The sequence below is a fragment of the Cervus canadensis genome, chromosome 12 (genome assembly GCF_019320065.1).
Source record: "Cervus canadensis isolate Bull #8, Minnesota chromosome 12, ASM1932006v1, whole genome shotgun sequence".
NCBI lineage: Eukaryota > Metazoa > Chordata > Mammalia > Artiodactyla > Cervidae > Cervus > Cervus canadensis.
This window is the reverse complement of record NC_057397.1, coordinates 6,128,924-6,156,528: the sequence shown is the minus strand read 5'-3', so window position 1 is coordinate 6,156,528 and position 27,605 is coordinate 6,128,924. Positions and strand designations below refer to the sequence as shown.

The 27,605-nt window shown below is 43.8% G+C and overlaps 1 protein-coding gene across 2 annotated transcripts in view; it reads left to right on the top strand.

Annotated features, from left to right (window-relative positions):
• FAM135B (family with sequence similarity 135 member B) overlaps positions 1-14,725 on the top strand; it is a 248,968-nt gene extending 234,243 nt beyond the window's left edge. For both annotated transcript variants that reach the window (XM_043484174.1, XM_043484173.1), the window contains exons 14-20: positions 576-742; positions 2,252-2,343; positions 3,355-3,452; positions 5,531-5,682; positions 9,213-9,323; positions 10,840-10,953; positions 11,249-14,725. In XM_043484174.1, the coding sequence (XP_043340109.1) occupies positions 576-742; positions 2,252-2,343; positions 3,355-3,452; positions 5,531-5,682; positions 9,213-9,323; positions 10,840-10,953; positions 11,249-11,454 (940 nt within the window). In that variant the 3' untranslated portion in view covers positions 11,455-14,725. The remainder of the gene's footprint in view (positions 1-575; positions 743-2,251; positions 2,344-3,354; positions 3,453-5,530; positions 5,683-9,212; positions 9,324-10,839; positions 10,954-11,248) is intronic.
• Positions 14,726-27,605: the final 12,880 nt, after the last annotated feature.

Below are 27,605 nucleotides of genomic sequence, written 5' to 3'. Positions count from 1 at the left end.
GTCAAAGCTGAGATTGTGACCTGGGAGTTCTGACTCCTGTGTTCATGCTTCTAATCACCACCTTGTCAGGTAACCAGGCAAAGGAGATGATAACCAGGTGGAAAAGGCATTTCAGACAGATAGACCCGAATGCACAAACACATGGAAATAAAGATAAGAGACATAATTCATGCAGGGAATGAAATATCTTCTCCAACTGTTCTTTTTGGGGGCTGGGGGATGATGCTGCAGAAGTAGGTGGAGGTCAGGGTAATAAACTTTCATTCCTGGAGCACTAATTAAAGATTGTGTGGGTCCTTGAAGCTGGATAGAATCTCTGAGGTTCTGTTCATTACAGGAACCACATCTGCAGAAACCAACTCAATCTAGCCTTTGTTTTTCCTGGATTGCTTTCTTGCCTCCTTCAGAACCAAGCCTTCCTCACTAACCTCTCCCATGAGGTAACATATTCAGCCTTTGCCGCTTGGCACAGACTTCCTTATAGATGTTCATCACTCTTGCATCTCAGCTCAACTCATCTCCTGTTCAGCGTGGAGCACACAGCTCGACTTGTGATTAATTAGTGTATTCTCCAGTTTTTATCAGGCCAAAGAGAAATTTAAAAAAGAGCTGAAGATTGATGGATTTCTGTACAGTGACTTATCTGTACTAGCTTCTGACATACCGTATTTCCCACCAGAGGAAGAGGAAGAAAATTTGGAAGATGGGATTCACCTGGTAGTCTGTGTCCATGGCCTGGATGGTGAGTTCTAAAAGGTTTCCCCCTCAAAATGTTGTGATATAGACACATTATCACATTTATGATTGAATCTAGATCAGGGGTTTGTTCAACAAATGTTCAGTAGGCAACAGTGGAATGATATTAAGTATACTGGATCTAGGAAAATGGCATGGTCTTGCTCCCAAAGGAAAGATCTCTTTGGCAAAAAATATGTTTGAGTTAATGAAATACCCAAATGGATGAATTAATGCAATGGAGGGATAAATAAGTCACATCCACTTTATATGGGATCTAACAAATAACTAAGGGTCAGAGAAATGAAAGGGCCCCTCTAGGGCTTCACTGTTGCTAAGCAGCAAAACCTGTGGTCACATACTTCTTATGATAATCAAATAGGGAATGGTGATGGCTTCACTTCTGTGACACACTCTTGTTAATATCCTTACTTTTTCTCACTCTTGGGGCTAATGCATTTAATTGTCTGCATCCAGTCCTGGCTATACGCATCACATAGCAAAATGCTGAGTCAATAGGTCTATTTGGTGAAGTGGCCAAGAATCCAGTGGTAGATCATCCACTCCAGATGATGATGATGGTGGTGGTGGTGGTGGTGATGGTGAAGACCAGGGTGTATACATCACTCACCATGGTCCCGGAGCCTTCTTAGATGCTTAATATAGGTTAATGTGGTTGATCCTGACAACAGCCCTGCAGAGTAGCTACTATTATCTGGCCCATTTATAAAGGGGGAAACTGAATAAGAGGGCAGCTAAGTAACTTGTATAAGGTCCCACAGCTACTGCAGTTGACTCTCCGTGGTGGTCCAGTGGTTGAGTCTTCCAGTGCAGGAGCTAGGATTCAATCCCTGGTCAGGGAACTAAATCCCACCTGCCTCATGGCCAAAAAACCAAAACATAAAACAGGGACAAATTCAACAAATTGTAGCAAATTCAATAAGGACTTTAAAAATGGTCCTTGTCAAAAAAAAATAGCTATCAATGCAGGAGGGAATATACACACACACACACACACACACACACACACACACACACACACACACACACACACACTTGCAGCTGATCTGCGCTGTAACAGCAGAAACCAGCACAACATTGTAAAGTAATTATCCTCCAATTAAAAATAAATTTAAAAAACAGCTATCAGGCTGGGTTTTGCTACTTATCAACAACACTAGAAGAATGTCCTGAATAAACAGAACTAATTGAAGAAGGGGGAGGCAGCGTGTCTTCAAGTGTTCCTGGACTGTTATGTTCACAAGCCAGAAACTGATAGGTCAGGGATTAATCCCAGTGAGAGAGGGCTGCCAGGGTGGCCCTGAGCCTGTGTGGACGGGAGGAGGGGGCCGCACGGGGACCAGTGGGCCGGACATGTGTTAGTTGCTTTTGTTATGGACTTAATGAAAAAAATGGGAAATGGGAGGGATAGGAGAGAAATAAGAAATAAATCCTTAGTGTGTCAGATGTCACATGATTCAATGTGGGTCTGTGTGGGGTTATCTGTCCTCTTTAGGGAACAGTGCAGACCTCCGGCTGGTAAAGACTTTCATAGAACTGGGGCTCCCTGGAGGAAAACTGGATTTCCTCATGTCTGAGAAGAATCAGGTATGACAACAAAAGCATCAGAACCGAAACAGTCCCTTACTCATGTCTTAGATGAGCCTCCTAAAATCACCGTGATGATTATGGCCACACAGGTGGGATGGAGATTTGCCAGGGGACCCTGGCCAGGCGCTCAGGTCTGGAGAGCTCATTTTCCTTGGGGAGGAGGAAATAATAAGAAGGGAGAACATATGAGTCAGGTGACTGGCCCTCTCGACCTCACAGGTCGTAGGTTGGGTGACAGCTTGGAGCATAAACAATCCGTGGGTCTGTCTGGGGAAGGGGTTTGTCACTGGTGTTGGTGTAACCAGTGGAGCTGGATCGTGACCTTTTCATCATCAGAGGGAAACTATGGAGCCTTTGCCATTTCAGGGCTGGAGCTTTAATGGGGTGTCAAGGTAGATGAGACTTGAAAGAGTCCATGACCAAGAGTTGGGGTTGGGTGTTGTCATTGATTCCCAGCTCAGGGGACTTGAGATGGATGAGGCTAAGTATCCGCTGGAGGCAGAGTACTGCTTGTAACTAAAGGGCCTCATGGCCACGGAACATGGGAGCCGCACAGAGAGTAGTCAACAAGCAAACATCGGAACTTAGTCTCATTGCTCCCGCTTAGTGGTCAGTCCTTCTGCCTTTTCTCTGACACCTGCTCTGTACAAGGCCATGTACTCTGCAGGGTGAAGGGACAGACATGTGAGGAAGAGGAAAGAGAATCATTTTGAACATCTACGATGTGCTGAGCCCTTGGCACCTGTTTGCTCTTTTAATCTTCACAACCATTCTTTAAAGGGTGGACCCTGTTATCTCCCCATGGAAGAGGGAACCCATAGTCCAACCTGGAAAGCCCCAGTTGGGGGTTACTTTTCTTGATGTTGAATCCTAACTTGTAGCCTGAGGTCAAGCATGGGCATGCCCCTAGGATGTACCTTGAGGCTTGGTGGAGGAAAACGGGCTTGTGCACAGAGCCTGGCTTGTGCAACTGCCCCCTCAATACCCGTTTCCTTTCTTTCCTTCCAGATGGACACGTTTGCAGATTTTGATACCATGACTGATCGGTTACTGGATGAAATCATTCAGCACATCCAGTTGTACAACCTCTCCATATCGAGAATTAGGTAAAAGGAGACCACAGGTAGTTAATGCTAGGGGGAGCGGTGCCATTTTTAAGTGTTTGCTGTGTACAAGCTCAGCATGATGCCACTTGAATATCAGGCTGGGATTAGTTAACTTGGGGCTTTCAAGGGACTAGATTACTTTCAGAGCAGCCGTGGGTCCCAGGGTTGCTTGACATGCCCTTGTCTGGCGTAGCCGCTGTGTAGGAGCCTACAGCTTGTGCAGCTCACGACAAAGAGAACTGGACTTAAATATGTGTGTTCCGTGCGCTCAGTCCTGTCTAACCCTTTGTGACCCTTCAGACTGTAGCTTGCCAGACTCCTCTGTCCACAGGATTTCTTCAGGGAAGACTACTGGAGCGGGTAGCCATTCCCTTCTCCAGGGATCTTCCCAACCCAGAGATCAAACTTGTGTCCCTGCATTTCCTGCATTGCAGGCAGATTCTTTTTTTGAAGGTTTTCTATTTCATTTATTTATGTAGTTTTTCATTTATTTTTATTAGTTGGAGGCTAAATCCGTGGCTGATTCATGTCAATGTACACAGGCAGATTCCTTACCTGCTGAGCCATTGGGGAAGCCCTTAAATAAATACTCTAGGTTTTAAATCCTTGTTTTTTTGACAGTTACAGGTTTGTGTCCACATTCTACCATGTAACCTTGAACAGACTTTCTACATCTCTGATCCTGTTTCCCCATCTATTAAGTGGACCAGCCCGAGGGATTCATTAGCTGCCGCATAAAAGGGCTTCATTCAGCACTAACTGTGACCTTACACTGTAACAGACCACTGGGTGTCAATGTTGAAAGGATTAAGGGGATAGTCCATAGAGTGTTCCTCAGGCACCTGCCGATGTGGACATATCTGGAAGTGAGTCCTCGATATCCACGATCCCATTTAGGCCTTGGGGATGAATTATCACTTCTTTATTTCATAAATGAGGATGCAGAGGCCTACAGAGTTAGGTAAAAATAAAAGGACATGGGAGTCCCCTGGTGGTCCAGGGGTTAGGGTTCCCTCCTCACTGCCAGGGCCTGGGTCCCATCTCTAGTCAGGGAACCTAAATCCCACAAGCTGCACAGCAGAGTCAGACAAACAAACAGTCAACAAGCTGAAAAATTCATGGGAATTCCCTGGCAGTCTAGTTGTTAGCACTCGGTGTTCTCACTGCCAAAGGCTTGGTTTCAATCCCTGGTGGGGCTACTAAGATCCTGCAAGCCCCACAGTACGGACAAAATTAATAATGATAATACTAAAAAGTAAGAGGACATGGGGGCTTCCCTGATGGCTCAGATGGTAAAGAACCTGTCTGCAATGCAGGAGACCCAGGTTTGATCCCTCGGTTGGGAAGATCCCTGGAGAAGGGAATGGCTACCTACTCCAGTATTCTTGCCTATAGAATTCCATGGACAGAGGAGCCTGGCAGTCTATAGTCCATGGGGTCCTAAAGAGTCGGACAGGGCTGAGCAGCTAACACTTTCACTTTTCAAGAGGATATGCACAAGAAGAGCTAGGGAACTCTGCCTCTCATCTAGTTGGGTTTCTATAAATAATTATTTAAGCCGAAAGTGCTAATGTGTGGGACCCACAGATCTCGGAGCAGTGGAGCAGCCAGGGCAGAGTATGCATGGGGGGCTGAGGGGGTGACAGAGGGTGGAGGAGCCCTGGAGAGGCAGGTGGAAGTGGGCCAGGCTGAGAAACTGGGACTTGACTCTATGAATGACCGGAGGGTCCATGCTCCATGTGTATTCCAGAAAGGACCTCCAGGTACCCCGAGGGAGTCGTAGAGACCAGAACTGGGTGGAGGGGCTGCTGTAATAACACAAAGTGGGAAGGTGTCTGTACTTGTGACCACACTGGGCCCAGGGTCTCCATCACGAGGGCTCCATCCTGGGCTCCACGTATCCAGCATTTGGAAACCCCAATGGGGATGAATTACTGCCCCCCCACTTCACCCTGCATTTTCCCCTAAGTCCTGAGGGAGCTGGAGGCTGGCTCACCCCTCGGTGCTCCTGGTGCAGCATCTCCCTGGCTGCTGCCGTCCTGCGGTCGCTCACGTGGACCCTCCCCGTCTCTCTGCAGCTTCATCGGCCATTCCCTCGGCAACATCATCATCCGGTCGGTCCTCACGCGGCCCCGGTTCCGGTATTACCTCAACAAACTCCACACCTTCCTGTCGCTGTCCGGGCCCCACCTGGGGACCCTGTACAACAACAGTGCCCTGGTCAGCACAGGTAAGACACCGCCAGCATCAGCACCCCTCAGCGTCATGCAGGGCCCAGGGGAGGGCAAAGCAGAGATAGAGGCTCTTCCTGATGGAGCCTCCTGGCTTTGGAGCCAGCCTCTGCAAAGTGGTGGCGCTGGTCAGCCACCGTCCCACACCTGTACCCGCCTGCCCTCAGGGTGGACTGGGCTGCTTGATGTCCTCATAGGAGGTGGCTCAGATCCGTTTGCTTTCACATTATTACAGAACACAAGCTGGGAACATGGGTTATTTGACACATAAATACATAACAAATGGAAGTTCTTTCCTTTGTCAAGCTGTCTTCCCTCACAAACCAAGGAAGCCAGTTTTGAACAGAAACAAATGATTTAGACCACATTTTCCCCAATAGTAATTTTGCAACACTAGTGAAATGTCTCACTGAAAAATGAGACATTACCAATAATCCTTCCCATCTAGCATATTTAGAGTGATTTTGTATGGCTCACTCCTTATATTTGCATTCACGCACATTTGCATGACAGTAAGGCTTCCCAGGTGGCTCAGTGGTAAAGAACCCGCCTGCCAATGCAGGAGACATAGATTTGATCCCTGGGTTGGAAAGATCCCTGGAGTAGGAAATGGCAAGCCACTCCAGTATTCTCGCCTGGAAAATCCCACAGAGAGAGGAGTCTGACAGGCTACAGTCCATGGGGTCCCACAGCTGAGCATGCACATCATCACGTCAATCATAATATATATACACCCTGTGTCTTATTTCCTTTCATCTTTATCAAATTTATTTATTTGTGCATGTGACATAATACTCTTCCATGTTAATGTCAGCATAACCAGAATAAATAGCTGGATTTCGAAATGAAAGGTTGATTTTCACTTTTCTGTATCCTAAATGGATCTGTTCAGTTCAGTTCAGTCACTCACTCATGTCCAACTCTTTGCAACCCCACGGACTGCAGCACACCAGGCTTCCCTGTCCATCACCAACTTCCAGAGCTTGCTCAAACTCTGATGCATTGAGTCGGTGATGCCATCCAACCATCCTATCCTCTGTCATCCCCTTCTCCTCCTGCCTTCAATCTTTCCCAGCATCAGGGTCTTTTCTGGTGAGTCAGTTCTTCACATCAGGTGGCCAAAGTATTAGAGCTTCAGCTTCAGCATCAGTTCTTCCAATGAATATTCAGGACTGGTTTCCTTTAGAATGGTTTGGTTGGATCTCCTTGCAATCCAAGGGACTCTCAAGAGTCTTCTCCAATACCACAGTTCAAAAGCATCAATTCTTCAGTGCTCAGCTTTCTTTATAGTCCAAACTCTCACATCCATCTATGACTATTGGAAAAACCATAGCTTTGACTAGATGGACCTTTGTTGGCAAAGTAATATCTCTGCTTTTTAATATGCTGTCTAGGTTGGTCATAGCTTTTCTTCCAAGGAGCAAGTGTCTTTTAATTTCCTGGTTGTAGACACCATCTGCAGTGATTTTGGAGCCCAGAAAAATAAAATCTGACAGTTTCCATTGTTCCTCCATCTATTTGCCATGAAGCGATGGTCTGGATGCCATGATCTCAGTGTTTTGAATGTTGAGTTTTAAACCAGCTTTTTCACTCTCCTCTTTCATTTTCATCAAAAGATTCTTTAGTTTCTCTTTGCTTTCTGCCATAAGGGTGGAGTCATCTGTGTATCTGAGGTTATTGATATTTCTCCCGGCAATCTTGATTCCAGCTTGTGCTTCATCCAGCCCAGCGTTTCTCATGACATACTCTGCATATAAGTTAAATAAGCAGGGAGGCCATATGCAGCCTTGATGTACTCCTTTCTCAATTTGGAACCAGTCTGCTATTTCATGTTCAGTTCTAACTGTTGCTTCTTGTCCTGCATACAGATTTCTCAGGAAGCAGGTCAGGTGGTCTGGTATTCCCATATCTTTAAGAATTTTCCACAGTTTGCTGTGATCCACACAGTCAAAGGCTTTGGCATAGTCAATAAAGCAGAAGAAAATGTTTTTCTGGAACTCTCTTTCTTTATCTAGGATCCAATGGATGTTGGCAATTTGATCTCTGGTTCCTCTGCCTTTTCTAAATCCAGCTTGAACATCTGAAAGTTCTCAGTTCATGTACTGTTGAAATCTGGCTTGGAGAATTTTGAGCATTACTTTGCTAGCATGTGGGATGAGTACAATTGTGCGGTAGTTTGAACATTCTTTGGCATTGCCCTTCTTCGGGATTGGAATGAAAACTGACCTTTTCTGATCCTGTAGCTGCTGCTGAGTTTTCCAAATTTGCTGGCATATTGAGTGCAGCACTTTCACAGCATCATCTTTTAGGATTTGAAATAGCTCAGCTGGAATTCGATCGCCTCCACTAGCTTTATTCCTAGTGTTGCTTCCGAAGGCCCACTTGACTTTGCACTCCAGGATGTTTGGCTCTCATTAAGATCTTTTTAGTATAATTCTTCTGTGTATTCTTGCCACCTTTTCTTAACATCTACTGCTTCTGTTAGGTCCCTACCATTTCTGTCCTTTATTGAGCCCATCTTTGCATGAAATGTTCCCTTTGTATCTCATCTCTAATTTTCTTGAATACATCTCTAGTCTTTGCCATTCTATTGTTTTCCTCTATTTCTTTGCATTGATCACTGAGGAAGGCTCTCCTTGCTATTCCTTGGAACTCTGCATTTAGATGGGTATGTTTCCTTTTCTCCTTTGACTTTCACTTCTCTTCTTTTCTCAACTATTTGTAAGGTCTCCTTAGACAACCATTTTGCCTTTTTGCACTTCTTTTCCTTGGGGATGGTCTTGATCACTGCCTCCTGTACAATGTCACAAACCTCTGTCCATAGTTCTCCAGGCACTCTGTCTATCAGATCTAATCCTTTGAGTCTATTTGTCACTTCCACTATATAATTGTAAGGAATTTGATTAAGGTTATACCTGAATGGTCTAGTGGTTTTCCCTACTTTCTTCAATTTAAGTCTGAATTTGGCAGTAAGGAGTCATCATCTGAGCCACAGTTAGCTCCCAGTCTTGTTTTTGCTGACTATATAGAGCTTCTCCATCTTTGGCTGCAAATAATATAATCAATCTGATTTTGGTATTGACCATCTGGTGATGTCCACGTGTAGAGTTGTCTCTTGTGTTGTTGGAAGAGGGTGTTTGCTATGACCAGTGTGTTCTCTTGGCAAAACTCTATAAGGAGCATTTTTAAAGATTTCTTTCTTTCTTTTTTCTTTTTTTTCCCTGGTATTTCAGACGTTTCCTTAGGCTAGATTTATGGAAGGGGATTGAAAAATCAAAGGGTTTGGTTAACTTCATGACTCCTGAAGCCTGTCTCATAAGATTTTATCTCTGCCTCCAGAATGTAACAATACACATGTACCTCTCTAACTTTCCAAGTATCTGCTAAATTGCACACTCTCCTTTTTAAGTTAACTAAAAGCCACAGTTGAACATTAATCTATCCCTATTCTTTTTGTTTGTTTGTTTGTTTGTTTGTTTTTTGGTTGGATCTGTTTGATATGGGTTTGGCTTGATTTTCATCTTTCTAGGCTTGTGGCTCATGCAGAAATTGAAGAAATCTGGGTCACTTTTGCAGCTGACCTTCAGGGATAACGCTGATCTGCGCAAATGTTTCCTCTACCAACTAAGCCAAAAGACAGGTGAGTGGATCCCCCAGCTGCACACCGAGGTGGTGATGAATTAGAGCTGGAGAGCCAAACCTTGAGAGCCAAATTAGATTCAAGGCCGTGCTAATTCACTCACAGAAGGGTGTCATCAGGAGTTGCAGTGTGACATAGCCTTCTCAGCTCACAGAGCCCAGCAGCTACCCCTGGACTAGCTGCCCCTGGACCGCCTCCCCCGCAGCCTGGGGACCAGAGGCAGGTGTGTGCTGTGTCCTCTGCCCTAGAGCTGCAGCCTCCACATCCCACCAAGCTTTTAATGTCCCCAGGTCTGTGTCCAGCTGACAGCTTCTTTACCCAGGTGCAGATTCCCCTACCAAAAGGGCAGGTGGACACTGTCCATTTCTGTTGACAGGGCAGGGGGACACGGGGGTGCCTGAGATCACACCTTCACCCACACTTGCATTGAGGAAGCTCATACAGGTGTTGAAGACTCAACCTGCCAAGGGAATGAGCAGAGCACAACAGTGACCTCATGTCCACTGAGGGAGCAGAGAGGTTGACCAGTTGTTCCACTGAGTCCTGCCCAGCAGCCTGGCCTGGCTCAGGGTCTGCCTCATGGCCCACAACCTTCCGTCAGTGTCAGAACACTGACTCTGATGCTCTCTCTGCCTCCCTGGGTGTGAGTCTGGCGTAGCCCTGGACTGATGGTAACCTTGGACAGGTTCCTTACCCGCCATGTCTGTCTCTCTGTGCTACCATGAGAGCCACAGCCCCATGGGGAAAGGAGGGAAGCAGGCTGGGGCAGAGGAGCAGTCGGCTCACAGCGTGGCCCCTCTGGAGTGACTCTGCAGAGGGAGGAGGGCTGGTACCTGCCCCTTGCGGGTCACTGAGAGTCCGCCAGCCCCCAGCTTGTGGTCTTGGGCTGTTATCTGAAAAGGCTCATTTCATTTGGAGGCGTCCCCCACAGGGTCCCTGGGCTGAAAGCAGTCCGATGGGGGACCTGGGTGGAGCACCGCAGCGCTGGGATATCTCTGGTGAGCTCGGGGACTGAAAGAATAGGCTGTGATGCTTCAACTGGGAGATCCCTCGGTCTCAGAGCAGGCTGATTCAGGGAGGTGAGGTGACCTGCAGAGCGATGAGGTCAGAGGCTGTTTTCCTCCAGCAGGTGACATTACTGGGGCTGGAACGCAGGGGGCCATGCAGCTGGGGAGGAGGAGCAGAAAAATACTAGATTTACTTCCTTATGGATGCCTTACTGTTCCCATTTCAGAGAGGCGTTTTTGTCACTTACCTGTTATTTATCTTCCACTGCTCAGGGTCGTGAGCTCCCTAGTGTCTGCAGCGGATGAGGTCAAAGTTGCCCCCTCCCCGCTAACTTGCAGAGCCTCTTTCCCCCTCCCAGACCCAGAGAGCATCATTCAGTGACTCTACCCACGAGTCTGGTGTCTTCCCGCTTTTCCTTTCTCTCGGGCACGTTTGTGAAATGTGTGCAAAGCAGAGGCTGTGGGTTGAAACTGCCTGAGCAAAACAGCACCCACCTGGCTTATTGCAGGTCTGCAGTATTTTAAAAACGTTGTGCTGGTTGCTTCTCCCCAAGACCGCTACGTGCCCTTTCATTCAGCCAGGATCGAGATGTGTAAAACTGCCCTCAGAGACAGACACACAGGTAAGCCACATTTCCTTTCCTTTTTTTCCTTTCCCTTCCCATTTCTCCTCCATCTCCCACTTCTTTTTCTTTTCCCCTCCCCCTTCTCCTTCTTTCTTCTTCCTTCTTCTCCATTCTCTTGACTTCCTGATTTGAAAAGCAGAAGGAAATCATGATGAAGGCAACTCTGCCTAGTAGGGCGCATCAGATATTCTGCCAAGGACTAGGAGCCAACACACACTTGCGGGGGTGTTTTTCTGTAGATCCCACTGCTGAACTTTTGCCCTCGCCTCTCATCCACCTTCCCTCCTCCCAGGCCCTGTTTATGCAGAAATGATCAACAACCTTCTCCGCCCTCTGGTGGACGCCAAGGACTGCACTTTGATCCGACACAACGTGTTCCACGCCTTGCCCAACACTGCCAACACCCTGATTGGCCGAGCAGCTCACATCGCTGTGCTGGACTCCGAGCTCTTCCTGGAGAAGTTCTTCTTGGTGGCGGGACTCAACTACTTCAAGTAGTGGCTTTGAGCGCGCGGGCCTTGGGGAGCTCGCCAGAAACGTTTAAGATCCGTGAGAGCTCTGGCTGAGACATCCTTTTACAGACCTCTGTCATTCCAGGGTTGAGCTCAGAGAGGAAGGCGCTGAGGGGTGGAGGGTGGGATGGAACTGGACATTCGAGGTGCTTCCATTTTTGGAGAGTTTGGGAAAGCTGAATCCATGGTGTCAAAGACAACAGACTTTGCCCGAACCTGTCTAGCCGCCTGGAGTCTCATTCAAGATGCTTTCTAGCAAAATTTGGAAGAAATAAAGAAATAGAATCCTTGGAGTTGGTGAGCCCACCTTCTTAACTCCCACTGGCTCACAGAGAGATGGCTCCAACTTAACTAGGTTTGTTGGGTATGTGACTAGTTCATAGCTTTATCATTTTTGATGCACTCAAGCATTTCAGAACTCAGGTTAACCTCTGTGCAGAAGTGGAACATATTTGTGTAAATATAATCCTTAATTGATTCAAATGTGCCACTTGTTCAAGACCGTGTGAACCCATATTCTTATGCTCTCCTCATATTTTCTCAACAAGGGACAAAGGAATGCTTCATAAACTCTGGTTTTATTTCTTAACAGCAGCCGGTGGGGTGATCTGAGGTATAGAGTGATGCTATCGGTAAATGCAAGTTTGTTGCAGAGAAAAAATTAACTGGTGACCTGGCTGCTCCACCTACTCCTCCAGACTTTTTCTATGCATAACCCTGGTTCACACATTATTTTTTGTGATTGCTGACATCTCTGTCTGTAGTAGGGAAAACAGACTGAGGCTAAACCTAGCAGAAGGTGGCCCTAAAATGAACACACACCTGGGTGAAGCTCCTGCTGATACACGTCCAAAGAAATGCTATGTTAGCATTTGATGCACTCGCAAAAAATTAAAACCATCCACATGGCCAGCTGCTTCTCCTCTCCATGGAAGGGGAAAGACATCTCAATGGAGGAGTGCTGGATTTAAAACCTCAGGGGGGGCTCTGAGAAGGGTGCTGGTTATCTTTCACTAGAAATGTCTTCTTGCCTTAGGAAAATAAAGGGCTAGGGAAGGTTACCATTGATTAAAACACACACACACATACACACAAGAGAAAACAGGACAAATGTGAGATCAGAGAGAACAACAGCCAGGTTGGGGACTCAAATTGTTATCGGTAAGTGACTTAAGGGGACTTTTGAAAAATGACTGGAGTGTTTAATATGGTCCCAAAGACTGAGTATGCACTACGGGCTAACAGAAGCCTGTAGGATCATTTAGTTGTAATGAAGGAACACAGGAACAAGGACTATAGGGATCATTGACACAGGAGTCACGTCTTCTGCAGACAGAAGCTCCTCCCACTTCTGCAAAAGTTGCTTCTGAAACTGTGCAAATTTGTCTGGAACCAGACTCCTGGTCCCAGCACCTGGACCATAACCTTAGTGATGCCCACCAGTGCCATGGTAGTAAGCCAAGGAATTCTAGACTCAGCTGAGAATTTCAGTTCCTCAGGTAGTAACAGTGTGACTTTGAAAAACATAGTAGACCATGGCAATCAAGTCCAGGTAGACAACTTCGCAGGAGAGCAGACTGAGGCATTTCTAAAGAAAGGAAAAGCTGGAGAGGGAGTTGGAAAGACCTCCCACACAAGAGATTTAGGGTCTCTGTGGGTCTTCTTCGAAATCTCATTGTATCTTAGTCTTAACATGTATGGGATAACAATGCCTTGGGTCACTCTCCCACTGGGTATTTTCCCAAGCTCTTGATGGGCGTAGACTCTGGTTACTTGTGAACATGACCAGTCTACTGTATGATGTAGAGTGGGTGTGGACCCCACAGCGTAACCTGGGAACTTGCAGTTCTTACAAGTGCCCAAGTGCAGGGCGGGGCCATGGTTTATAGCATCTTCTACTTTTTGGCCAAATGAGGAGCATTTCATGTTTGTGTTTCCTGTGCCCATCAGCAAAGTTTGTCATTCCCTGGTCATCTGAAAGACCGTGCAGCCAGCGGCTATGAAGCCAGGGTGAATCAATGACTGTCGTCTTTTCCAATAACCAGATGCCATTTTTAACTTCAATATGCTGTCTGGACATAGAACTATTGGCAATAAACATCCAGCTGTGTGGTGCACCTCTTTTTTATAGGGGTGCTCTGCTGTCTTTGTAAACCCTCTCTGGCCTCTGAGCATCTATTATAATTGTGTAGAAAGTATACATCTCTATATTGTAAATAAGAGTGTCTAGTGTTGCGTGTCATGCCTCATTTGAAAGGCTTTTTTATGTCTCTTTCTATCGAAGTATAGACATATAATATATATATATATACATAAATATACATATAATGTAAAACAGGGGCATTCTATTATTGACTATAAAATTATGACAAAATGCCTGCCAAGATAATAATAGTATGTCTTCATTCTCAACAGAATGTTTGTTTTTGTCTTTATGGTTTGTTAAATTTCTCAGAACTAGTTTAGAAGTAAAAATGACTAATATTGAGATGAATGGGAATTTGTTGTTCATGAGCCAGATACACCCAGAGAAACAAATGTGAAGCTAATGTCACCTTGGGGCAAAAGTGATACCTCCATGGCAGGTTGAAATCGGCTGGAGTGCTGTGTACCCGGGGAGCAGGTGGGGAGAGAATGGATTCCTACTGGTTTCTGGAGCCCACAGGTATTCACTGAACAGCTTTCATCTGTGCCAGGTGGGAGCACAGGGCTAAAATGCAGTCTGTATCCTCAGAGAATGCAAGAAGATCCAGCCTTGTTAGTAAAACATGGTATAATGAGGGCTTTGATGAGACATAGAAAGGGTCAAAGGGATTCTAGAAGTCTAGTCTTCATTGCCTGGAGAATAAGAATGGGGCTTTCAAAGTGAGACCTGAAAAGCGAAATACTGACCTTGCACAGCCTGTTACCACCAAGTGCATGCATTCATCAATTCATTTATTCACTCATTCAATCATTCATTCAACAAACGCATCTCGAGGGCTTACTGTGTGCCGAGAATGTATTGGTAAGATTCAGTAGTTCACAGTTTAGCAAGGAATATGGCCAATCAGATAAGAAGTTAGAGCAGGCGGACCCCATAGAGGTGGCAGGGATCTGATGGGGGCTTAGAGGAGGGACCCTGTGGATGTTGGATGGTATGTGATCAGGAAGGGCCTTGTAGAAGATTCTGTGTCTACACCCAGATGCCAGGCTGAAGAAGAGTTGGCTGGGTGGAGGGTGGGTTGTGGGAACCCTCAGGGAGGGAACAGGGTAAGTGAAAGGTTTCAGATGAGAGAGAGCTGAGAAACTTTGTTACATCGGACAGGCAGATAGAGAGTCTGCTTTGGTACAAGAAAAGAGGTGCAGGAAGTTAGCCACCATGGGGATCGTCTTCTTATATCAGGAGGAAATTTCCATCATTAACACTAGTAGGGAAATTTCTGCTCAGTAAGGAGGGTCCCGTGAGAAACCAAGATTCACACCTGTCATCACGTCCCTCTCCAGGGTTTGAACCTAAAGCATCATCCTAGGTATTTTGCTGCATGCTACTGTTTAGTTGCTAAATCATGTCCAACTCTTCTGCGACCCCATGAACTGTGGCTCACCAGGATCCTCTGTCCATGGGATTTCCCAGGCAAGAATACTAGGGTGGTTTGCAATTTCCTTCCCCGGGGATGAGCCTGTGTCTCCTGCATTGGTAGGCAAAGTCTTTACCATCTAGCCATCAGGGAGGCTATTCTTAGATATTTACAAGCCCCCAACGAGGGCTTCCCTGGTGGCTCAGCTGGTTAAGAATCTGCCTGAGATGAAGGACACCTGGATTTGATCCCCGGGTTGGGAAGATCCCCTGGAGAAGGGAACGGCTACCCACTCCAGTGTTCTGGCCTGGAGAATTCCATGGGCTGTATAATCCATGGGGTCACAAAGAGCCGGACACAACTGAGAGACTTTCACTTTCAAATGTAACTGACAGGTGTTTTTTTTTTTTTGCCATGCTCTTTGCTTTGATAAGATCCCCTGGAGAAGGGAACGGCTACCCACTCCAGTGTTCTGGCCTGGAGAATTCCAGGGACAGAGGAACCTGATGGGCTACAGGCCATCATGGGGTCGCAAGGTGTTAGACACGACTGAGCAAGTAACACTTTTCTTGCCCTGACTTCACATAATTTACTTCTAAGCCTCGGCGATAACCAGGCTGCCATGTGCACCTGCACAGGTTGAATACAAGGGAAGTGAGGTCACGGCCCCAAACACATCGAGGAATGGCATTGTCTTATGCCGTTCTTCCAAGGAGTCCTTCTCAATATCCTTAGGAAGGGTGAATGCCGTTCTTTAATTTACACAGCCAAACACCATGTACTGAAATCTGGATCCATTTTTTCTTTTTTTTATTCACTTATTCTTTCTGTGTTTTATTATAAATCTCTTTTGTGTTGGCTGTCGTCCTAGGCTGTAGAGATATTAAGATACATCGTGTAATTCTAAACACTACAAGGACCTGGATCAGCCATCAGACCTCATGTTTTATTTTTAGCTGTTTTTAAATTAAAACCCTGAAATATCAGAACTGGAAGAGGACCAAGGGGTTGTTTCATCCAGACTCTACCTGATATTTAGCATCTGAGCTTTGTTCTCCCGACCTCCACCAACCACGTGAGTCTTCATCCATGTATGTGGATGTACACTGTTTTGAAGTTACAGGCAGTGGTACATGCATGCCTGCCTGCATGCTTCTTTCAGATAAAGGACTGCCCCATGGAGACTTTTCTAAACCTTCAAGGTGCCTTCCCAAGTCTTTCTGTGTCCTTTTCTCTTTTGCCTTTTTTTCAAAGCTTTTTATCCCCAAAGTACCTCTTTACCGTTACACATGATGCTAGAGATATTGCAATAGAAATCACTATGGAAAGTCTCGAAAAATTTGAACTTCTCCCAGTGCTTGTTTTTATGTTGAATGGTAATCACACACCTCACTATTCAGTGGGTCAAATTCTAAGAGCCAGTTTTAATTTTAGAGGAAAAGGCTCCAGTGCCTTCTCTCACACAAAGGAATGGCCTTATGTGTAGAAGTACGCTTAGAGCAGATGTAAACATGTGGCCATGTGGGTGACGCTCTGTTTATATCTAAACCAGGTCATGTCCCTACAGTTGGTCTTTTCACAACTAAATTATCAAGTGTCTCCACGTGTGTGTGTCTTCATTTCATAGATGTGGTTATGATCGTATAACTGCAAGGCACAATCCTCAAACCCAAAACTTCATGACTTAACACGGATTCAGAGACCTCTAGAGGTAAGACAAATCCAGGCTCTCATTTATCTTCTTTTTAACATGTGAAGGAGCAAAGGAATGGAAATAACACGCAGCACTCAACTTTGGTTTGCTAGGTCATGTACACCTATGAGTTCATTTAATCTTTAAAACTCACACAGCACGCAGATGGTGTTGGGAGAAGTCAGGTAACTTGACTAAGGTCACACAACTCAGCCATGGTGGAGTCAAGATTCAAGCCCTGAGCTTCCCTGTTATCCTTCATGCTATTCAACGCCTCCAACCCAGAGAAGTTAATAGATTGCAAAAGTCATATATCTATCAAAAATCAATGACAGGATTCTTCAAATCCTAAACCGTAATCTTATGAGCTTTCTCTCATAACATATTCCTGTTCAAGGCACCTACATAACTGATAAATGAGATGCAAAGGAAAACATAATTCAATGAAAAGGGTGGTTTTATAAAGCACTGTCCATAATCATAATGGGGTGATTGGCTGGCCTGTTGGCTCTTGATTAATCATCTGTCTTTCCCAATCACTGTCTCAAGTTTTTCTTTCTCCTACTGGCCTGAAACCACTTTCCCCTAGACCACAATGCATTCCATAACTGCCCAGACCATACCCTTCCATCTTTGCCTCCTGTCTCTTTCTGCTTTTCCCACCTTGGAAGGGCTGCTCATATTCATGTGGGAATCAGTTCCTTGTCCGTTGGTTGTGAACCTGCACCCAGTAGTCCTTGGCTTGTAGATTCCTGCTACAGCATGATGTCTTCCCATCAGAGCTCAGTTTCCTCATGTTTCCATGAGCCCACTCTCATCTCATTCCTGTGTTCCGATGGTTCTCCTCATGTGCACTCCTTAGAGCAGGAATCATGTCTAATTTGCCAGTGTTTCCCATTACAGAGTCAGGGTTCAGTAAGGAAGTTCTGGACAGGGCCAGTTCTTTGAAAGCTTGCATTTCCTTCTCTAGCACCTCATCCAACACACGGCAACTGATTCCCATAAAGAAACAGTTTGGCCTTGGTTCCTGTTTATCCTCTAGGCTTCTGGATTTGCAAGAGGAAAGTAGTTTTGTCAGAGAAGATATCACTGTGACAGTTTCCTATAATGGGAAGAACCACTGTATCTCTGGGGTGTGCTTTCAAGCCAGGGGGCTAGTGTTCCATCTATAAAATAGGTTTTCACATGTCTACTTTGAAAGGTCATTGTGGAGGTTGGGGGGGACATCTGGATGAGAAAGGGGTAAGCAGAGAAGAACAGTGCCCATGCAGAGTAAGCGCTGAGGGGATGGCTCAGAAATATTTCATAGCAAAAGTTAGCTCTGAGGAATTTTCTTTATAGTAACTGAACGCCTTTTTACATTCATACTTGATGGCGTGAGGGAGATAACCCTGTTTGAAACTTGAAGACTCAAACTTCCAGAAGTTAGAACATTCCGTTGTGATTCCAGGAGCCTCTAAACTGGAGTTTTCCAGCTTGGTTCTACAAATAACTGGATGATCTATGTAGTAAAACTCTCTTCCTGCTCAGGGTATAATATGAGCCATGGTTAAGTTGAGAGGAAGAGCTGAAACCTGACACCCGACTAAGAACAATATTACATCAAATTTAAGATGTTCAGAAGTGTTAATTCTGCAAATGTCACTCAGAATCTTTTTACTGCCTCAAACAAAAAAGACTTTTAGCACGTGGGCTGAATGTCCTCTAGCCCAAGGTTAAGCTTACTGCATATGGCAAAATATCCTGCTCCATCCTTTTTGCTCCAAGGAAGTTTAATAATAATCCAGGTACTGAACTTAATAATAATCCTGATAACCTATGCATATATTACTATCTTTTGCTTGTTTTAAATTTTTTTTTTTAAGGAAGCATCCCATTCTGTCCTACACAGTGTCTTGCTTGTATGTAACAAAATCAAAGTCTGATTTTACCTTCATTCCTAATATTCCCATAGCTTACACTTGAATGCATTTCTTTTTAAACAGTGTTTATTTAGTCTCTGCCGAGTTCTATGCTACCTACAGGTGGCTACAGAAGTTCATCGGACGAGACCCTGCCATACAAAAGTTTATAATCTGGGGGGGAGGAGAGGAGACCCACATACACAGAAGAATGTTCACTTAGAGTAATAAGGGAAAAGAGCAGATGAGAAACATCAATAGCAGTACCATCTCAGCATCTCTTAGAACAAGCCAAACTGCTTCTATCGGGATGCCAGCATCCCTCCAGGGTCTGGAAGGGGGAAACCAGTCCAGAGGAGATGCCGCAGTGCTGTAAGCCGTGCCTCTCACGCAGGACCTCCAAGCTTCCATGGTGACACTGACACCATCCCCAGGTCTGCGTCACGTCAGGAAATTTGTCAAAGGAGATGTTCAGTGGTGCCGGTTACAGCTCAGTCTGCCTAGAAGCACTGCCTCCTGAATGGCATGTTATTTTTCTATAGTACAGTCTCTGGATGCTCTGTGGCTAACCTGTTTATTCTACTTCTTTTTCAAGTTAATAGGCGAAAGTGTGGAAAGTGAAAGTGTTACTTGCTCTGTCTTGTCTGACTCTTTGCAACCCCATAGAGTCCAGCCTGCTGGGCTCCTCTGCCATGGGATTCTCCAGGTAGGAATACTGGAGTGGGTTGCCATTCCCCTTGCCAGGGGTTCATCCCATTCCAGGGATCGAACCCAGGTGTCCTGCCTTACAGGCAGATTCTTCAACATCTGAGCCACCAGGCAAGCCCCTTAATAGGTGAAACAGATTATCAAATAAATAAATGGTCCACTGATTGTGTCCATAAACATTATCACACTTCAGCTTAACCAGGAGAACCAGCCTGTGGCTTTTTGTTTATCCATCATACAGCGTGGGGCTCTGGAATTCATTTTTATTCTGTTTTAATTTAGTTTTCAAATGTGACCTCCTACCTTGTAGAAGGTAAATAGAGGCAGGGTCTTCAGCACGGTCCCTTTCTCTGAAAAAAAAACCTGAATGTATAGCTTGATGCCACTGTGAATTCCTAATGCATATTTATTCTGGTGACAATGTATACAATAATTATAATCTCCCAAACATCCTTGGAAATTGTAAAATTACGGTGATGGGAATAACAAAGTCATCAGAACCAATATAATTCTACTATTTTTCTACATTTGCTTTTTGGTCGGCATTTTGTGTAGCTCGTGATGTGTATCAATGATAACAACAATAATAATAATAAAAAAAATCCTTTGACTTTCTTTGGCCAGGACTTTGTGTTTATGAACCGTACATTAGCCTCTCTCTAGGAATGCCCTTAGGGCTGAAGGGGTTATTTCTACGTTTGGTCAGAGGACGTCTGGCATGTGGAAGTTATTTCTGTTACGCACACTGCTGAAAGGGTCCAGGGTGTCTTGGGGTGGTTGAACAGAGCAGTGAGGAGACTCCAAACTGGACTCTAGGAGGGTCGGGTCAGGACACGGGCCGTGTCCTTCAATGAGCCGGCGACACCCAAGTCTTCATCCATGCGCTCAATGCAGCCTGTTTACTTAGACAGGTTAACCATTGGAATTGCTCATTCAGAATACTTCTGGAGGAATGAACTCTCAGACTCTGGGTGGTGGCTTGGCTGAAAGTGTCTGGATGATCAATATTCTGAGAGAAACCGAATTAAGATATTTAAGTCAACTACTGGGATTAAATGTTCTAAGTATTTTACATGGATAATTTCCTTCTCTCCAAAAAGAAGTGTTTCTTGTTGTTGTCTTTTTTTTTTTTTTTTTGCTAGAAATCACAAGGACAAATAACAGCTTTTTTTTTTTTTTTCCATTTCTTAAAGCAGCAGCACACCATGGGAAAAAGAACCGACTGTTTCTTGCTACATGGAAAGGCCCTTTGCAATGAGTTCATGCCCACTGCCTGCTTCCAGTAGAAACTTTTGTCAGTGTAGCTCCTGTTGGGCTGACCCGCTGATGACTCTTGTGGCTAATAGTTAATAGTATTATTGATGCCTTCTCCTATTGTTGAGGGCTTAATTTTTTTCCCTGTCAGATTGTATTCTTCTTGGAGGAATATGTGAATAAGAATAAAACAGGGATCAACCTTTCTAGATTTCCTGCTCCTCATTTGCAAACAGTAGCCATAACCCCCATCTGTCAAAAAGGAAACTAGGACCCCAGGGATTCACTTGGGGAGTTGGGGTCCAGAATTCCTACTCTTTAAAACTTACAGCAGGATACTTCTAGCACCATTTTCCCTCTTTCCACTTCTTCTTAACCCTCCTATTTATATGTTAAATGAATTTGTTTATTCCAAGAGTTTATGAAAGGCTCTGACGTTTCTCAGACAATGAATGTGTAGGGAGGAGAATGGAGTGGCCACAGACCAAAGTATCTATTGCCCAGAGTTTCCAAAAAATGCAAAGAACTGGCCAAACTTTCCCCAGGACCTAGTACTCTTGGCCACCCTGGAACCAGTCCCTTCTTTCCTTATGACAGAGAGGCACTGGCATTTTTAGAATGGGGACGTCCCTTAAAATTCATGGGTTCAAGCACCTATTTTGCAAATGAGGAAACTGAGACCCAGAAGGAGGCGGTGAAGCTGCTCTAGGGCCCAGGTCTTTGCCTGCTGGCCTCTAGGAGCCGTGACCCAGCCCCACGCTGGCTCCACTGCAGACTGGGTTTCTGTGTGGGGGGGAGTTTACTGACACCGTCTTAGCCTGGAGTTCGGCCTGTTAACAGCTGCTTCTCCACCAGTGGGTCACCCCACAGTCAGATCTGGGGCTGCTTTTGTAAAATTTTCTGCCCAAGTTTCCTTTCTCCATCTTTTCCCTTAAAAAAATGATCTGCTGAGAGCCAGAGAGTGACTTTTACTCAGATATAAATCACAAGGGCCCTCTGAGCCCTTTTAATGCGAGACCAGATGTTGGATGAGTTCTCATTAAGTCCTGGGCTTGTAGGTTGAGTGTTAATATTTGCCGTTTGAATTCATATCATTATTACTCCTGCCAGTAATATATTTTTCAATAAATTAAATTGAATTTTCCAATATAATAATGGAAAAGGCTTTTGGCCATGTGTTTTTCTTTTTTTTGCTTTTTTTTCATGCTCTTTCCATAGTCACCCTCAACGATAGGGCTCATGGTGGCTGATCCACTGGTCTCAAGGATGATAATCAGAAATGAGGTAGTGGAATTCATGGGTTTTGGGCATGGGACCTCATAGGGGGGAAAATTCACCCCTTTACATTTGCAAAACTCTCACTTCACAAATTCATCTTTAAAAATATAAATGTGATATGTTGCCTTCAGTTTGTAACAATACAGTGAGTCCCATTGTTCTTGGGACAAAGGCTAAATATCTTGTAAAACCTGACCTATTCCAGCCATCTATAAGCTCTGTCTCTTGCTTATTATTACAGCCCCAGAACCTAGTGCAGAGCACTGATCATGGGGCTTTGAACTGTCCACTATTATCCATTCACCCAGTTGGCAAATACGATTATAAGATATTTTAAAATTTTAAATAATTTTATTTATGTATTTGACCACATTGGATCTCCGTTGCTGGGCAGATTTTCTCTAGTGGTGAGCAGGGTCTCCTCTCTAGTTGCAGTGCTCTGGCTTCTCACTGCAGTGGCTGCTCTTGTGTGGAGCACCTCGTTGGGGAGGATGGTATTTGCAGAGGACAACATGACGATGTGATGTGCAAATGCATTGTAAAAGGATCCCTCTCCATCTAGTGATGATCACATCCATGACATCACATATTCATTTCTTTTTAGGGTGAGAACTTTCAAGTTCTACTCTCTTAGCAAACTGCAAGTAGGCAATACAGTGTTATCAACTGTAGTAACCATGTCAGAGTACATCAAGGCTGTATATTTTCACCTTGCTTATTTAACTTATATGCAGAGTACATCATGAGAAATGCTGGGCTGGAAGAGGCTCAAGCTGGAATCAAGATTGCCAGGAGAAATATCAATAACCTCAGATATGCAGATGACACCACCCTTATGGTAGAAAGTGAAGAGGAACTAAAAAGCCTTTTGATGAAAGTGAAAGAGGAGAGTGAAAAAGTTGACTTAAAGCTTAACATTCAAAAAAAAAAAAAGCTTAACATTCAGAAAACTAAGATCATGGCATCTGGTCCCATCACCTCATGGGAAATAGATGGGGAGACAGTGGCAACAGTGACAGACTTTGTTTTTGGGGGTTCCAAAATCAGTGCAGATGGTGATTGCAGCCATGAAATTAAAAAACGCTTACTCCTTGGAAGGAGAGTTATGACCAACCTAGATAGCATATTAAAAAGCAGAGACATTACTTTGCCAACAAAGGTCCATCTGGTCAAGGCTATGGTTTTTCCAGTGGTCATGTATGGATGTGAGAGTTGGACTGTGAAGAAAGCTGAGCACCAAAAAATTGATGCTTTTGAGCTATGGTGTTGGAGAAGACTCTTGAGAGTCCCTTGGACTGCAAGGAGATCCAACCAGCCCATCCTAAAGGAGATCAGACCTGGGTGTTCATTGGAAGGACTGATGCTGAAGCTGAAACTCCAATACTTTGGCCACCTCATGTGAAGAGTTGACTCATTGGAAAAGACCCTGATGCTGGGAGGTATTGGGGGCAGGAGGAGAAGGGGACGACAGAGGATGAGATGGCTGGATGGCATCACCGACTCGATGGCCATGAGTTTGAGTAAACTCCGGGAGTTGGTGATGGACAGGGAGGCCTGGTGTGCTGCGATTCATGGGGTCACAAAGATTTAGACACGACTGAGCGACTGAACTGAACTGAACTGAACCATGTTTCACATTAGGTTCTCAAACCTTGCCATTCCTTTAACTGCAAGTTTGTATCCTTTAACCAAACTCTTCCTATTTTCCTCACCTCCCAACACCCGACAATCACTTTTTCCCCCCAATTATTTTTATTAGTTGGAGGCTAATTACTTTACAATATTGTAGTGGTTTTTTGCCATACGTGGACATGAATCAGCCATGGATTTAAATGTGTTCCCCATCCTGAACACCCCTCCCACCTCCCTCCCCATTCCATCCCTCTGGGTCATCCCAGTGCACCAGCCCCGAGCACTTGTCTCATGCATCCAACCTGGACTGGCGATCTGTTTCACACTTGATAATATACATGTTTCAATGCTGTTCTCTCAGATCATCCCACCCTCTCCTTCTCCCATAGAGTCCAAAAGTCTGTTCTATACATCTGTGTCTCTTTTTCTGTCTTGCATATAGGGTTATTGTTACCATCTTTCTAAATTTCATATACATGCATTAGTATACTGTATTGGTGTTTTTCTTTCTGGCTTACTTCACTCTGTATAATGGGCTCCAGTTTCATCCACTCATTAGAACTGATTCAAATGAATTCTTTTTAATGGCTGAGTAATATTCCATTGTGTATATGTACCACTGCTTTCTTATCCATTTGTCTGCTGATGGGCGTCTAGGTTGCTTCCATGTCCTGGCAATTATAAACAGTGCTGCGATGAACATTGGGGTACACATGTCTCTTTCAGATCTGGTTTCCTCGGTGTGTATGCCCAGGAGTGGGATTGCTGGGCCATATGGCAGTTCTATTTCCAGTTTTTTAAGGAATCTCCATACTGTTCTCCATAGTGGCTGTACTAGTTTGCATTCCCACCAACAGTGTAAGAGGGCTCCCTTTTCTCCACACCCTCTCCAGCATTTATTGCTTGTAAACTTTTGGATAGCAGCCATTCTGACTGGCATATAATGGTACCTCATTGAGGTTTTGATTTGCATTTCTCTGATAAGGAGTGATGTTGAACATCTTTTCATGTGTTTGTTAGCCATCTTATGTCTTCTTTGGAGAAATGTCTGTTTAGATCTTTGGCCCATTTTTTGATTGGGTCATTTATTTTTCTGGAATTGAGCTGCAGGAGATGCTTATGTATTTTTGAGATTAATCCTTTGTTTCTTCATTTGCTACTATTTTCTCCCATTCTGGAAGCTGTCTTTTCACCCTGCTTATAGTTTCCTTTGTTGTGCAAAAGCTTTTAAGTTTCATTAGGTCCCATTTGTTTATTTTTGCTTTTATTTCCAATATTCTGGGAGGTGGGTCACAGAGGATCTTGCTGTGATTTATGTCAGAGAGTGTTTTGCCTATGAAATCAAAATGAAATCAAAGTATGCATAGAAATGAATGAAAATGAAAACACAACAACCCAAAACCTATGAGACACTGTAAAACCAGTGCTAAGGGGAAGCTTCATAACATTACAGGCTTACCTCAAGAAACAAGAAAAAAGTCAAATAAATAACCTAACTCTACACCTGAAGCAACTAGAGAAGGAAGAAATGAAGAACCCCAGGGTTAATAGAAGGAAAGAAATCTTTAAAATTAGGGCAGAAATAAATGCAAAAGAAACAAAAGAGACAATAGCAAAAATCAACAAAGTTAAAAGCTGGTTTTTTGAAAAGATAAACAAAATTGACAAACCGTTAGCAAGACTCATTAAGAAACAAAGGGAGAAGAACCAAATCAACAAAATTAGAAATGAAAATGGAGAGATCACAACAGACAACACTGAAATACAAAGGATCATAAGAGACTACTACCAGCAGCTCTATGCCAATAAAATGGACAACTTGGAAGAAATGGACAAATTCTTAGAAAAGTATAACTTTCCAAAACTAAACCAAGAAGAAATAGAAGATCTTAACAGACCCATCACAAGCACATAAATCAAAACTGTAATCAGAAATCTTCCAGCAAACAAAAGCCCAGGGCCAGATGGCTTCACAGCTGAATTCTACCAAAAATTTAGAGAAGAGCTAACACCTATCTAACTGAAACTCTTCCAGAAAATTGCAGAAGAAGGTAAACTTCCAAACTCATTCTATGATGCCACCATCACCCTAATTCCAAAACCAGACAAAGATGCCACAAAAAAAGAAAACTACAGGCCAATATCACTGATGAACATAGATGCAAAAATCCTTAACAAAATTCTAGCAAACAGAATCCAACAACATATTAAAAAATCATACATAATGACCAAGTGGGCTTTATCCCAGGAATGCAAGGATTCTTTAATATCCACAAATCAATCAATGTAATACATCACATTAACAAATTGAAAGATAAAAACCATATGATTATTTCAATAGATGCAGAAAAAGCCTTTGACAAATTTCAACATCCATTTATGACAAAAACTTTCCATAAAGCAGGAATAGAAGGAACATACCTCAACATAATAAAAGCTATATATGACAAACCCACAGCAAACATTATCCTCAATGGTGAAAAATTGAAAGCATTTGCCCTAAAATCAGGAACAAGACAAGGGTGCCCACTCTCACCACTATTATTCAACATAGTTTTGGAAGTTTTGGCCACAGCAATCAGAGCAGAAAAAGAAATAAAAGGAATCCAGATAGGAAAAGAAGAAGTGAAATTCTCGCTGTTTGTAGATGACATGATCCTCTACATAGAAAACTCTAAAAACTCTACCAGAAAATTACTAGAGCTAATCAATGAATATAGTAAAGTTGCAGGATATAAAATTAACACAGAGGAATCCCTTGCATTCCTATACATTAACAATGAGAAAACAGAGAAATTAAGGAAACAATACCATTCACCATTGCAACAAAAAGAATAAAATATTTAGGTGTATATCTACCTAAAGAAACAAAAGACCTATACATAGAAAATTATAAAACACTGATGAAAGAAATCAAAGAGGACAGAAATATATGGAGAAATATAACGTGTTCATGGATTGGTAGAATCAACATTGTGAAAATGAGTATATTACCCAAAGCAATCTATAGATTCAATGCAATCCATATCAAACTACCAATGGTATTCTCCACAGAACTAGAACAAATAATTTCACAATTTGTATGGAAATACAAAATAACCTCGAATAGCCAAAGCAATCTTAAGAAAGAAGAATGGAACTGGAGGAATCAAGCTGCCTGACTTCAGGCTCTACTACAAAGCCACAGTCATCAAGACAGTATGGTACTGGCACAAAGACAGAAATATAGATCAATGGAACAGAATAGAAAGCCCAGAGATAAATCCATGAACCTATGGACACCTTATCTTTGACAAAAGAGGCAAGGATATACAATGGAAAAAAGACAGCCTTTATAACAAGTGGTGCTGGGAAAACTGGTCTACCACTCATAAAAGAATGAAACTAGAATACTTTCTAACACCATATACAAAAATAAACTCAAAATGGATTAAAGATCTAAATGTAAGGCCAGAAATGACAATCACTTTTTAATTCTCTGTTTCTATGAATTCAACATTTTTTCTAGATTCCACATGTAAGTGCTAGCATGAAGAAGTTTTTTTCTCTGTCTGATTTTACTTCACTCAGCATAATGCACTCCACTTTCATCCATGTTGCTTCAAATGACAGGATTTCCCTTATTTTTAAGGTTGAAAAATGTTCCATTTTACATATACATTTTCCATTCATTCATTTAAAGAGCAGTTAGTTTGTCTCCATGTCTTGACTATTATGATCAATGCAATGAATATGGGACTTCAGATAGCTCCTTGAGGTTTGTTTGTTTGTTTTTTTTTTTTAATATATACACAGAAGTTTGAATCGCTGAATCACCTTGCAGTTCTATTTTTAATTTTTGAGGAAGCTCTACACTGTTCTCCAGAGCAGTTTCCCCTGTTTACATCCCTACCAACAGTGCACAGGGGTTCCCTTTTCTCCACGTCCAACACTTATCTCTTGTCATTTTGATAGTAGCCAGACATGAGTTTGAGCAAACTCCGCGAGATGGTGAAGGACAGGGAAGCCTAGCGTGCTGCAGTCCATGGGTCGCAGAGTCAGACATGACTGAGTGGCTGAACGATGACAAAAATTCTAACAATGTGAGGAGATACCTCACTGTGGTTTCGAT